Source organism: Protopterus annectens, chromosome 7.part0 (genome assembly GCF_019279795.1).
Source record: "Protopterus annectens isolate FY-2018-M chromosome 7.part0, PAN1.0, whole genome shotgun sequence".
In the NCBI taxonomy this organism is placed as follows: Eukaryota; Metazoa; Chordata; order Ceratodontiformes; family Protopteridae; genus Protopterus; species Protopterus annectens.
This window is the reverse complement of record NC_056739.1, coordinates 815,657,730-815,670,431: the sequence shown is the minus strand read 5'-3', so window position 1 is coordinate 815,670,431 and position 12,702 is coordinate 815,657,730. Positions and strand designations below refer to the sequence as shown.

Genomic DNA, 12,702 nt, shown 5'->3' with positions numbered 1-12,702 from the left:
TCTCAATAAATTGGGAGACATGTACATCCCTAAATATGTGTGCCTAGAGATTTCTGGACTTCATCAGTATTCATCAAGGGATACTTACAAGGCAGGGTTAGTAACCAACGCATTCTGCATTAGGGTAGGTTATCACAACCCAGTTAAACAAACTCAAGATCACGTACTGGCACTGGAGGAAATGTAGGGAGAATACCTCACCTCTAGGGAATCTCACTTGGGACACTGAAACACTGGAATAATACTCAATCCCCACGCTATCAGCCCACAAACAAACACCCAAAAATATAGACTGGAAATGCCACTGCCCAAACACTCAGCTGGACCAAGTTCCTTCCTCATATCAAAAAATGCCATGGAAACTTGAGTCACTATCCTAACACAGGAGGAAAACACATACTTCTGATCCATCACGACTGAACAATAAATCAAAAACAAAATCACCAGAACCCTCCCCTCACTGGTGAGATCACTGGATCTAAAATCTCGCACAGTAAAGAACCCAAAGAAAAAAAAGAAACTTGCAGAAGAGGTCTCCTTCTAAAAGCCCTGGAAGCAGGAAAAAAATCTCCGTGGTGAGAGCTGGCACCTGGACAAATGAAATCTAGCCAAACAATGCTGAATCATTCTGGCACCTGCTCCCAAAACAAACCCAGCCAAGCAACAAAAAGGCAGCAAAGCAAAAGGCAAGTGGACCCAACCATAAACACCCAGGCCCACAAAGGAAGCTACTACAAAGGAGGAAGCTACCACTTGATGAAACAAATCCTTGAAAGGTAAAGCCTTTGAATCAATGAATCACATAAAAAAAAAAATCAGAAAATCAATAAAAAAAAATCTAAAGAGAAGAGTAAGGCCTAACAATAAGTTATAAAAGGAATACCTGGGAGGAAACTGTTAGAAATGTGGAGACTCCCAGATAAACTCATCAGAAGTTCAAAATGATTACAGAGATTTGAGACACATACATTGACTGGTTCACACGCTCGACAGGTTCAGTGCAGCCCCAACTCCCCCCTCCCCAAAGAGATATCTGCTGCAACAACACATGACCCCCAACATCTCTAATGCCCAATGAAGCAGGCGCTCTCAAAAAAAAAAACAGCATCCAGGATGGATTGGTGGTGTCCCTCTGGCTGTGTGCCATGCACTTCAACGGGAATTAAATCCTCAGTACAAAATCCCTGAATCAGTTAGTCCACATCCAAATTAAGGGTGATAAAATCCTGGATTTGATTGTTACCCATATGGTGTACCTTTACTCTTCACTAATTTTAACTTCCTCCCTGGTAAAATCAGACCACATTACACTCTCCATAAGACTGATGCCTTCCAATACCTCAGTATTCAGAGTTTATGTGAAGGCTAATTTACTAATATGAAGAGATGACCTGGCTAAATTCAAAGGTCCTTTTGTTTTGATGACCCCCCACAGTTTATGCAAAGTCCTTCACTGCCACATTCTATGTACATGTAATAACAGTAGAGATGTATTTGCTTCCCTCAGAAATACATACAACACCAAATTCATAAATAAACCCCCATAGTCATCAAATATAAATAGGCTCTATAATAAAAAAATTAACTGCACATGAAGATAAATCTAACTCTCACAAGGCCAAAACTGCTCTTGCTAAACTAAACAAGGAACTCTGAACCCTGATCAAATCAACCAAGGATAGAGATGACCCCAAAGCCTTCATTAATTATGTTAAAAATCTCAAAACCAATGCCCAATACTGTACAGAACTAATAGTAAATATCACATACTCAAACCCAGAAGACATAACCAATCCACTAGTGAATAAACTTAGCTCAAACTTCGCCCTCCTCCCCTCTAATATTCTTAGATCACATGCCCACACTTATACCCCCTCCCCCCACACATTTCCCAAGAACAAGTTCTCAAGGTGTTATCAAAGGCCAAGATGACTAAATCTATGGGGCAAGCTAATATACCAGACTGCTTACAGGTCACCCAGAAACATGACTTGTCTGATACTGTACATAATCTATAATATCAGCCACGAAACAGGCTTTATGCCGGATGAATGGAGGACAGCAATAGTCATTCCCTTGCATAAAGGTGGGCCTTCAATGTACCCAGGTACTTGTAGCCTAATATGACTGACTAGTCTCATCTGTAAGGTTATGAAAAGGATCATTATGGAATTAATAAATAAGGATAAAGGTAGCCTACAGACTTAACCCAGCCCAGTTAGGATTCACCAAGGGCAGGTCCTGCCTGCTTAACCTAATTGACCTCTTTGAAAAGTTACCTAAGAAATAAATGAGGGAAAAACAGTGCACATCACAGATCTAGACCTCACAAAGGTGTTCAACACCATCCCACACTTGGGAATCACAAAAAAACTCACCAAGCTGAAGGTCAATCCCTTTGTAACCAACTAGATAGTGCATTGGCTTACAAACAGAAACCAAGAAATTAGGGTGGGCAGCTCTACCTCCTCTATAAGACCTATCACTAGTGGAGTACCCCAGGGTACAGTTCTTGTGCCACTCCTCTTTGGCATTTACTTCTCAGAGATCAAATTTATGTTACGGGTTTCTGGCTAATCAAGTTTGCAAATTACTGCATGCTTGGTGCCATCATAAATTCCCCAGAAGTCACCAAGATCCTCAAGAGGATCCATCTCAAACAAATAGCTGGTGTCAAAACCATGGGTAAAAACTAGATGCTAAGAAGTGAATAACCATATCATTTGGTAAGCATGACTCGCTTGTAACTGCCACATTGGCAAAAAAAACCTAAAATGTGATCCCTTAGTTAGGGATCTAGGAACATATGTTGACAAAAAACATCCTTTGATCACCAAATATCCATTGTTGCAAGGAAATCCTTTTTCCTTGCACAGTCTAAAGGTACTGTATCCAGATCCAGGGATTTGATAGTTCCAAAGTACTCGGCACTCATTAGGCCAACTGTTGAGCATAATGCCCAGTTCAGAATGTACTTGTCCAAACACTTGTCACAACTAGCATGACCGCAACACTTTCTCACTAAAAAAAAAAAACAAAGGCCTAAATTGTAAAAACTATGCAGACCACATCAATGCCTTGTCCCTCTTGTCAGTATCATAGAGGCTATTGAGAGGTGACCTGTGCCTTGCGTACAGAGCTTCACTGTTCTGTCAGCAAGTCTAACAGTATCATAAATGGGCACTAAAGGGATATAAATCTTTTTTTGTAAAATCAGCAGAACATGATGAAGGAATAGGTATGTATCACATAGAAAATAACTGCTGCGAAACCTTCTTCTGCCACACACAAAGTGAAGTACTTCTATTGCTCTGTTCAAACTTAATTTGGATGAATGGATGGGTAACCACCAATACACCCCCAGTTTAGCCACTGTGGCCCTCATGGATGGGGAAACATGTAAATATCCCAACATATCTTTGTTCAACCTATCTCAGAGTTATTTGTATGCAAAATATAAGGATTAAAAAGCTACCATGGGAATCTAAGGTTAGGCTTCTTAAGATCCTCACATATCAATAGCCTTATAAGTGCCTATGAACCTGCAAGGATGCCTTACAGGTGTAGTAACTGTTGACCTACAAATGCTTTTGACCTTGCTGACCACACAGTTCTACTACCCACTTATTTGAACTGCTGTAAGCAATGATGCCATAAACTGGTTCCAAAACTACCCATGTGATCGATACTTCTCTGTTAAAATTGTTAATTCCCTTTCTGACAGTTCTTCCCTAAACAAACTCATCTATGACCTACATCAACTTCCAATCTTGTTGTATGTACACAGACATCATAACTCTGTCTAGCAAAATTCACAAAGTTGAACTTTATCTAGACTATATAATTCGCTGTACTCTATGTTAATAATATATACAGAATCATATTTGCTTTAGAATTGTATTAAAGTGAGAAACATATATGCCTTAGAAATGTATTAATACTCTACACTTGATGTATGGTACACTTTGACAGTTTATATGAAATCTTGGATGTTGCTGTGTATATAACATTGTCTTGTATATTTCCTTATTTGTAATTGGAGCTTTTCTCCCTGAGCCTCCACTGAAAATGGGTTTCTGACCCAATGGACTTTCCCGGTCAACAAATGTCAATAAATAAATAACAAATAAATACCATCATCTTCCATTCAAGCAACTCACTTCCAACCCTGGAACACCACCTCCAAACTCATTTCAACTCACTCTTGACCTGGTTTACTAACAAATACTGCTAAATTCATCTAAAACCAAGTATATAATATTTGGGACCAAACCTAAGCTTCTAAAAGCCAATGACACCATTCAGATCAAACCCTTAGACAGTACTCACATTGAAAATACCACTCCCTTCAAGTACCAAGTCCTATTCACTCACATTTAATTAACATCTTGTCAAAACCAGAACAAAAATAAACTGCCTCCTATTGTGGGCCAAAAGAATATCCAGCTTTATGTCCCTCTCTGGCAAAACAACAAAATGGAAAGGAGTAGCCCTTTCTCAACTAGAATAGGGCCTACCACTTATTCTCAAAACAGAAGGAAAAAATAACCAAAGCATTTCAAATAACATCTGTAGATTCATCACCTCCCCAGTCAAGAACACAATTGTATAACTCTATTCCTGTTCAGCAGGAGTCAGACCTATTACTTGCCTCCAAACTATTCAAGCACCCACACTCTGATTACTTTTCTGCTTTGGCTGCCAAATTCTCACCAGAGATCCCATTCTGTTATGTAAGAGGTCAAGACCACAATGGACCTCATCTAGAATCTCCTTCAACCAAACTCCAATGTACCAAGCACTGCTTCTCTAGGTTATGGCCCAAACTTTGGGAACCCTTCTCTCACATCTTAAAGAATAACCTTATTTCCATTATTTCAAAATTAGTTAAAATCCTACCTACAAAATGCAAATGCCTTCCTATAGGTCACTTAACAGATCCTCACTAGTTACCTCTTCTTAATAATGACTCATTTCAGTACTCAGTGAACTTTCCTACTCTTAGCTTACGTGCCCTTCTCCAAATGTCTTCCCAACTTCCTTACCACCGCCTGTTTTTCTCCCTTTCCTCCTCTTTGCTTCTGCTGTACATCATGTATATATGTAAACATAGCAGAATATATAATGGTGCTTTGCCCTCAACAATTTATGTGTGTACATAGTAGAATATGTAATAATAATGTATTTTACTACTTGTGCATTTAGTCAGTTTATCTATTTTGTCTTTAATGTAGTTCATTGTATTCTTTGTTTTTATAACTTTTGTATTCTTTGTTTTTATAACTGAAATTGGTCCACTGAGATAAGTACTTTACCTGGTAAACAAATTCACATAAATAAATATCCACCAAATGATCGTGGACATTTTGTACAATCATGCTATTGTTATACTAATGAACTAGTATAAACTGGAAGGATAAACTACTTAGATTGTACGTTAAATTGCAGAATAATAGCATAACTTGTTGGCAGACTGTAGAGCACAGATAACAGAAACAAATAGTGAGAGAGAGAAAACTGAAAACTCCAAGCATATTCTAACATTTGTTTTTTTTTTGTGATTAGGGGGGACTTGTTTACGCAAACTATGGACGCATGGAAGACTTTCAAGCCTTGCTGGATATAGGTGTCAGTATTAAAAACCATATTGCGATTGTTCGTGTGGGAGAAATCAATTATGCTGAAAAGGTAAGTTTTGTTAATATAGCCATCATGTTTAGTTAGTTCATTAGCTCCACTGCTAGTATAAATTTATTTCAGCTGTAGGACAATTCAGGCTCATTTTTGAAAGAGGAAATTGAGTTAGAGAATGGTATACTTCAAGGAATTTTGTTCCATAGTGCGGGAATTGTGTGTGTATAAACTAGTTTCTCTTTTTACTTTTTCAATCTTCTGTAAATGCACATTTACAGGATTTGGTGCAAAAATCATGTGCCCCTTTAATGGGCAAGTTCACAAACAAAATATAATTTTTACATACATATGTATACATACAAATCCCCTTTAAAGTCTGTATTACACAGAGCATAGCCCAAAATAACTAATCTGTTCTTGTAAACTATATGTATAGGGATACTTTTTCGGTGAGAAAGTACTGTACTTCCTTAAGTGTCAAAAGCTGATATTTACAAATAATATGAACAAGAATATTTTACCCCATGATAGATCTAACTAGATTAATATAGAATGTAAATGATGCAGCTTTGTGTCTCCCTGCAATATTCCTAAGTATGTGGTAAGTCATACTGTAGCACCTTTTTTTGGTGTAATCAAAATGTCATTCAAGTTTCAGTGATTTATTCATAAATGCTGTTAAATAATTTCATAAATTTTTGGACTGCAAATAGGCATGGAACAAATCTATTGTTATTACTTTTAGAACCAAAGCGAATGACAAAAATCTAATTCAGTTTATGGAACATCATTCATTTACTAGCGATACTGCAGAAAGTTAGTCTGGGAAGAATGCAAACTGAAATCCCATGTTTGGCAGTTGTCAGTGTATTTAACAACCCAGGAATGTGAAGAAAAGATAATATGGGGCCCTGTAATGTGCCACACTGGCCCCTCAGGAATTCCTGTAATCTCCGAACTAGAACCTTTAATCACCTGACTAATTTACTACCAGTTAACTGTGAGATGATCTGTGACGTTATACAGATTAAAAAAAAAACACCTTTATTGAATTATCATTCATGACATAAACAAACTTATATTTATATAAAAGCAATCAAACCATATTAACAAGTTCACATTTATAAACGTTATGCATGACATGTATTGTTCTATACAATATAATCAAGCCATCATTATATTAATTGTTCAGTTCCTGCCTGCTCTTAAACCTCATTCCTTCTCCAAAACATTTTTTGCATGTATTGTTCCCACAATTTCCATTTTCTTTTCTATGTAATTTACTGTCACCTGTTTCTAAAAATCCCACTTCCTGTTCTCTTATCTCTGTTACAATATTCAATACTTCAAATATGGTTAGTTTAGACTTTGATTTCTATTTTCTAGTAATTGCTTTTTTGGTAGCCACCAGAATTAAACTCAACAAGGCCTTATTATGTCTAGGCAATTCTGATTCTGTATCACAGCTCAAAAAATAATTTCCTTAGTAATACACATTTGCTCACCCAATATTCCTGATAGAGTACTCTGAAGGAAATTTTTAAAGTTTGCCAGCTCATTACACTCCAAGATCATATGCTCCCAGGTACCTATTTTGCCCACTACACCTATAACTTTTGCCATACACCTGAAGAAAAATTCTTTAGAGTCTGCTTGGGGTACAAAAGTGACTTTGCAAACACTTCCAGGCAAAAACCTAAATCTTCTAGGCTTTGTTGCACATTTGGGAACCATACGTGTGTCCTCCTATAATGTATTTGTGAATTGCTTATCTAATCTCGCTTCCCAATCTTTTCTAATTTCCTCTGATCGATTCCTATAGTTGCTCTGCAATATTTTAAATGCCCTACTAATTATCCCTTTTTAACGGCAACTTCAACTAAAATCTCAACCAGTGCAAGTCTTTCATTTAGGATCCCCCTATTACTTTCTCTTTGCTTATACTCTGATATCAATATCTGATAGAGAAAACAGTCTCTAGCTTGCAGTCCAAATGTTTTCTTGGCCTCTTCCCATTCTGTTACATTTCCCTCACTAGTAATTTGTTCCCAATATGTTTGTTCCTTGCCAGTTTTCTCCAGTAAATTCCAGCCTCCTCCTATCTGTTCTCTGTAACCTTTCTTCTTTCTCCATTCTCATGTTGGCTTAGTTCTTCTAATACTTTCTGCTACTTTAGGAATATAATATTCTGCATATGAATATATTATGGATATATTATTCTCCTTAAGGATCTGCATCCAAAATCCCGTTCTTTCCTTATTTCTTGAATTATCCCTTCATCATTATCCCTTTCCACTTTGAATTGTAGCTTTCTGCTTGTGTTATAACTGTGTAGCTGTAAAATATCCCTCAAATCACGTAATCCTAAACCTCCTTGTTCTGTTGGCAGGATCATGTTATACAGGTTTTTATACTTAATTGTTTAAGGCTGCAGTTATTGCAAAGTTAATGTAAATGTCTAAGACCCTGCCTATAACAAGATATAAGACACCCAGAATTTGGCCATCATCTAGTACTTCTTGCAAGGGTTCAGAAAGACAAATAGACAAGTAAAGCAAATAAAATCAGGCTGGTACAAGCTTATACTAAACAGATCAAATATGATGGCTTCAATGTTTTTTTCTATCAAAATTATTTCCAGTATTTTTGACAGCATAGACATAAAGATTTAATGACTTTAACTTTCAGAAATGTGTCCATGTCTACATTTGCATATAGCAAGTATATTTGTGAGTTTTCATTGTTTAAGAGAGAACTCTTACTTAAATACTACATATATGTCACAGTCATTAAGAAATGATAGATATCATAATGTCTTTATTTATACAGAAGATAGCCTGCTGAACAAAATGTTTTCAGTTTTTTAGTGTACCAATGAATTCCTGAGCAGGGACACTTAGGAAAAACACTTGTAATAAGTGTGTATATTCTGTAAGGTTTTGTCAGAGTGAAAACACATATTCGTTATCCATATGCATACATAGTGCCTGTAATATGTCATTTCATCAACTCAGACTATTTATTTCAGGCTGCTAATGCTCAGAGCTTCAACGCTGTGGGGCTTCTTATTTATCCCGATCCAGCAGATATTCCACAAGATCCGAGGGGACTAGGGCTGCCTGCAAACATACCTATTTATGGCCACGTAAGCTCCTTCATGACTTTTTTCTTGCTATTAATGCTTTTTCCCTGTCTTTCACTGAGATGTTATTTTTATATTTAGTAACAGACATCAATAAAATCACTGTATACATTCTTTTTATTTTATACTTGCATTTATTAATAAAACATTACTAAGTGTGATTGCCTGATTTTGGGGTTAGCTGTATTATAATGGAGAACTAATTTGCAGCCAATTCTGTAAGTCCGTGGGCCACAGGATTATGTATACCTTCGCAATAGAGCAGAAAGTCATCACTTGCTACCTTGTCTATGTCAGGTTCTGCCTGTGGGAATTCATTTTTATTTATTCTGTGTTGATAAGTCCCACTAGGTTAGCAGCCTCTTTTCAGGGGAGACAAGAGGTGATATTTGTACTACTGGTGGAAATTTGGTCAAGGCATCGGGGAAATTCCTCTACTCATTTTGAAAGTTGTTGTGGCATCTTTTACATCCACCTGAGCAACAATCAACTCAAGCAGATGGGGCTTAGCTTAACATCTTACCTGATGGACAGCACACTTAGGAATGTAGCACTGCAGTGTCAGCAATGGATCTCCCTGGTGTGGGGAAAGAACCCACAGCCTTCTCCACCAAAGGCGAGTGTGATCCGTGTTGTGCCACTGATGCTGCCATGCTTTATTGCAAACAACAAAGTATAAACAAGATAAAGATCTGTTTACTGAAGGTAATAATAAATGCTGGACAATGTTGTCTGGTTTTCTAGCAGTCAGCATAGAGGATGAAGCTTATTAACTGCTAAAAACAGCAGCAAATATTACAGAGTTTGATTCCATCAGCCTCCATTTACTTCCTTTGTAATTCTGCTCAAGTCATTTAACCAGACAGTGCTCCTGGGTCAAACCTGGAAAAGGTCTGTTCTGCCTTTGTAAATAAATGAACAAGTAGATAAAATAAATGTATTCCTTGTGGCCAACAAAGTATATCTAAACTAGAACCCTCTCATGTTTCTGAATAATCCTGTGAGTACCAAAGACAAAGGATCTTAGATGTGAAAACATTATTACATAGTATTTCTTCAATATGTACTGGAAAGTGATTTTTTTTTTACAAAGTAATTTTCAGAATAGCTCTGCTAATAAAAATCTGTAAGGTATTTATATATTAAACACCCATAAATGTTTTGTTCTTCATGGCTGAACATTCTTCATGTCTGTATTTTCTTATTAATATTTATTTCTTTTTAAAAACATTCCAAGTTGTATATAAAAAACTAAAAGTGAAAAGCAAAGATTTCTTGTCATTTTCTCCAGTTAAAATATTACCTGTAAGTAAACTTTACTCATTATAGATATGTTTTAAAACAATTTATGTGCTATATGCCTTCACCCACAAAAGTATAACACATTGTGGGTAAAAAGGTCATAGTATTGTAGCAAATTATAGTAAATATTTGAAAGGAAAGGCCACATAGACCATGAAATTTGAGAAGACAGAATAACACTATGTAAGTATGACTGGGCTGTCTTAACAGAAACAGAAGAATGCGGCTTGTAGTCATAAATAAATTTAATTAGTTTGGACTTCAAAAGATAAAATATCCTGAACTGTGGGAAATTGTCAAAGAACAGTTAGGGAACTTGAAAACTAAAGGGACTGGGTGAGGTCATAGACAGGGCTTTGGACAAGAATACAAGAATGTGGCAAAAGGGAGTTGAAGACTAATGTGACTACCTAGAAATGTAAGCTGGCAATTGTGGCAGAAGAAAGGGCCCACAGCAGGGAAACAGGAGAGTGTGGGAAGTTGAGTATGGCAGAGTACAAGGATGCCGGAAATATTACACAAATTAGATGAGGGCAGTAAAGGCACAAGTCAGAACAGAGATCACAAAAGTATCAAGAAGATCACTGCTTTTTTTAGGTATACTGCAGAATGAAGGAAAGGAGAGACAGACATAACCAAGCTGTGCTACAATGACAGAGAACTCACCGAAGACAGTGAACAAACACAAAGTACTTATCTCGATCCTCGTGAAGGAAAGGGTTGATTAATCTAATAGTGAAATCCACTCATCCATAGGTCGATTAATCTAATAGTGAAATCTACTCATCCATAGGTTATCTAATAGTGAAATCTACTCATCCATAGGTTATCTAATAGTGAAATCTACTCATCCATAGGTTATCTAATAGTGAAATCTACTCATCCATAGGTTGATTAATCTAATAGTGAAATCTACGCATCCATAGATTGATTAATCTAATACTGAAATCTACTCATCCATAGGTTGATTAATCTAATACTGAAATCTACTCATCCATAGGTTGATTAATCTAATAGTGAAATCCACTCATCCATAGGTTGATTAATCTAATAGTGAAATCTACTCATCCATAGGTTATCTAATAGTGAAGACTACTCATCCATAGGTTATCTAATAGTGAAATCTACTCATCCATAGGTTGATTAATCTAATACTGAAATCTACTCATCCATAGGTTGATTAATCTAATACTGAAATCTACTCATCCATAGGTTGATTAATCTAATACTGAAATCTACTCATCCATAGGTTGATTAATCTAATAGTGAAATCCACTCATCCATAGGTTGATTAATCTAATAGTGAAATCTACTCATCCATAGGTTATCTAATAGTGAAGACTACTCATCCATAGGTTATCTAATAGTGAAATCTACTCATACATAGGTTGATTAATCTAATAGTGAAATCTACTCATCCATAGGTTGATTAATCTAATAATGAAATCTACTCATCCATAGGTTGATTAATCTAATAGTGGTGGCAAATAGAGTCACGAGTAAAATTGAGGCAAAGTTTGGTTGCCTTGTTAGAAGAAAAACCTCTTCATGACAGCAAGTGATATAGGTTTGTGGCCAGAAGGAGCTGTCAGTAAAATCTGATCTAGGTTTTCCATTGGGATACAGGATAATTTGACAAGGAGTGAGGGAAGAAGTATAATCATGGTGGAAATATTACTGTTCTTCCAAGGAATATATAAGAAGTTGTACTACAGCTGTTCTGAACTGCATCAGAGTAAAAATGATGCATTGTACTTGCCGTTTTCAGGATAGTGTAATATTTAAAAAAATGTGTAAATAGCATGTAACTATACATTTATGAATGTGGAAATGTATTACAGCTTAAAAATTAAACAAAAATATGTTTTTTGACTCTCCAAATGTGCACACTGTTGCAAGGTAAAAGCTATTTTCAAATGCAGAGCTAGGCCAAAGGTTAATTTCTTATTTGAACTCTGGCTTGCTGAAGCTTACCTTTTTTTCTTTGGACATGAAACTATGGAAACCAAATAGCACTTTACAAAATCTGAATAAAGAAAAGGCACAGTAAATCCTATTTTTTTACTTACAGATGATCAATTGACTGATTGCTAATTTAAGAAGGTAATAGTAGTAGAAATACAGACACTGCAGGAGTTAGTAGTGAAGGATACCCTTGGAGACAGAGCTCATCTAATACTTCCTGCAAGGTCTCTGAAAATTCAGTTTTGGACTTAGAAGCCAGAAACTGTAAAGGCTCAGCATGGTCAGGAATATTAGCTATGTTGCATGGTTCCCTGCATGCCACTGTATGTGAAGTGGTCATGTGCAGGCAAAGTGAAATTCATAGCCCGGCAAGCACTAGACAGCAGCAAGAATATGCATATGGACATGACCATATGATAACTTGCAAATGAAGGTGCGCAGACAAATGATGACATAGTAATTGTCATCATTAACCCCCTTTTTTACATTTTTTACATGTGGTTGGGGTGTCACATCAACATTAATCAATGTGGCCAAATCACCTCGCGCCACTGTTTACACTGTTGATGTGGAAGGGAGTTGTAACTCATAACTATAAATAGCAGAAGTCACACAGTAAGTTATGTGCCAGTATAAAAGGCAAAAAAGCTTGCAGAAAA

At 36.5% G+C, this 12,702-nt stretch overlaps 1 protein-coding gene across 2 annotated transcripts in view; it reads left to right on the top strand.

Annotated features, from left to right (window-relative positions):
• Positions 1–12,702, top strand: part of TFR2 (transferrin receptor 2) — a 642,558-nt gene that overhangs the window by 335,609 nt on the left and 294,247 nt on the right. For both annotated transcript variants that reach the window (XM_044077345.1, XM_044077346.1), the window contains 2 exons: positions 5,566–5,688; positions 8,663–8,779. In XM_044077345.1, coding sequence (XP_043933280.1) covers positions 5,566–5,688; positions 8,663–8,779 — 240 coding nt within the window. The remainder of the gene's footprint in view (positions 1–5,565; positions 5,689–8,662; positions 8,780–12,702) is intronic.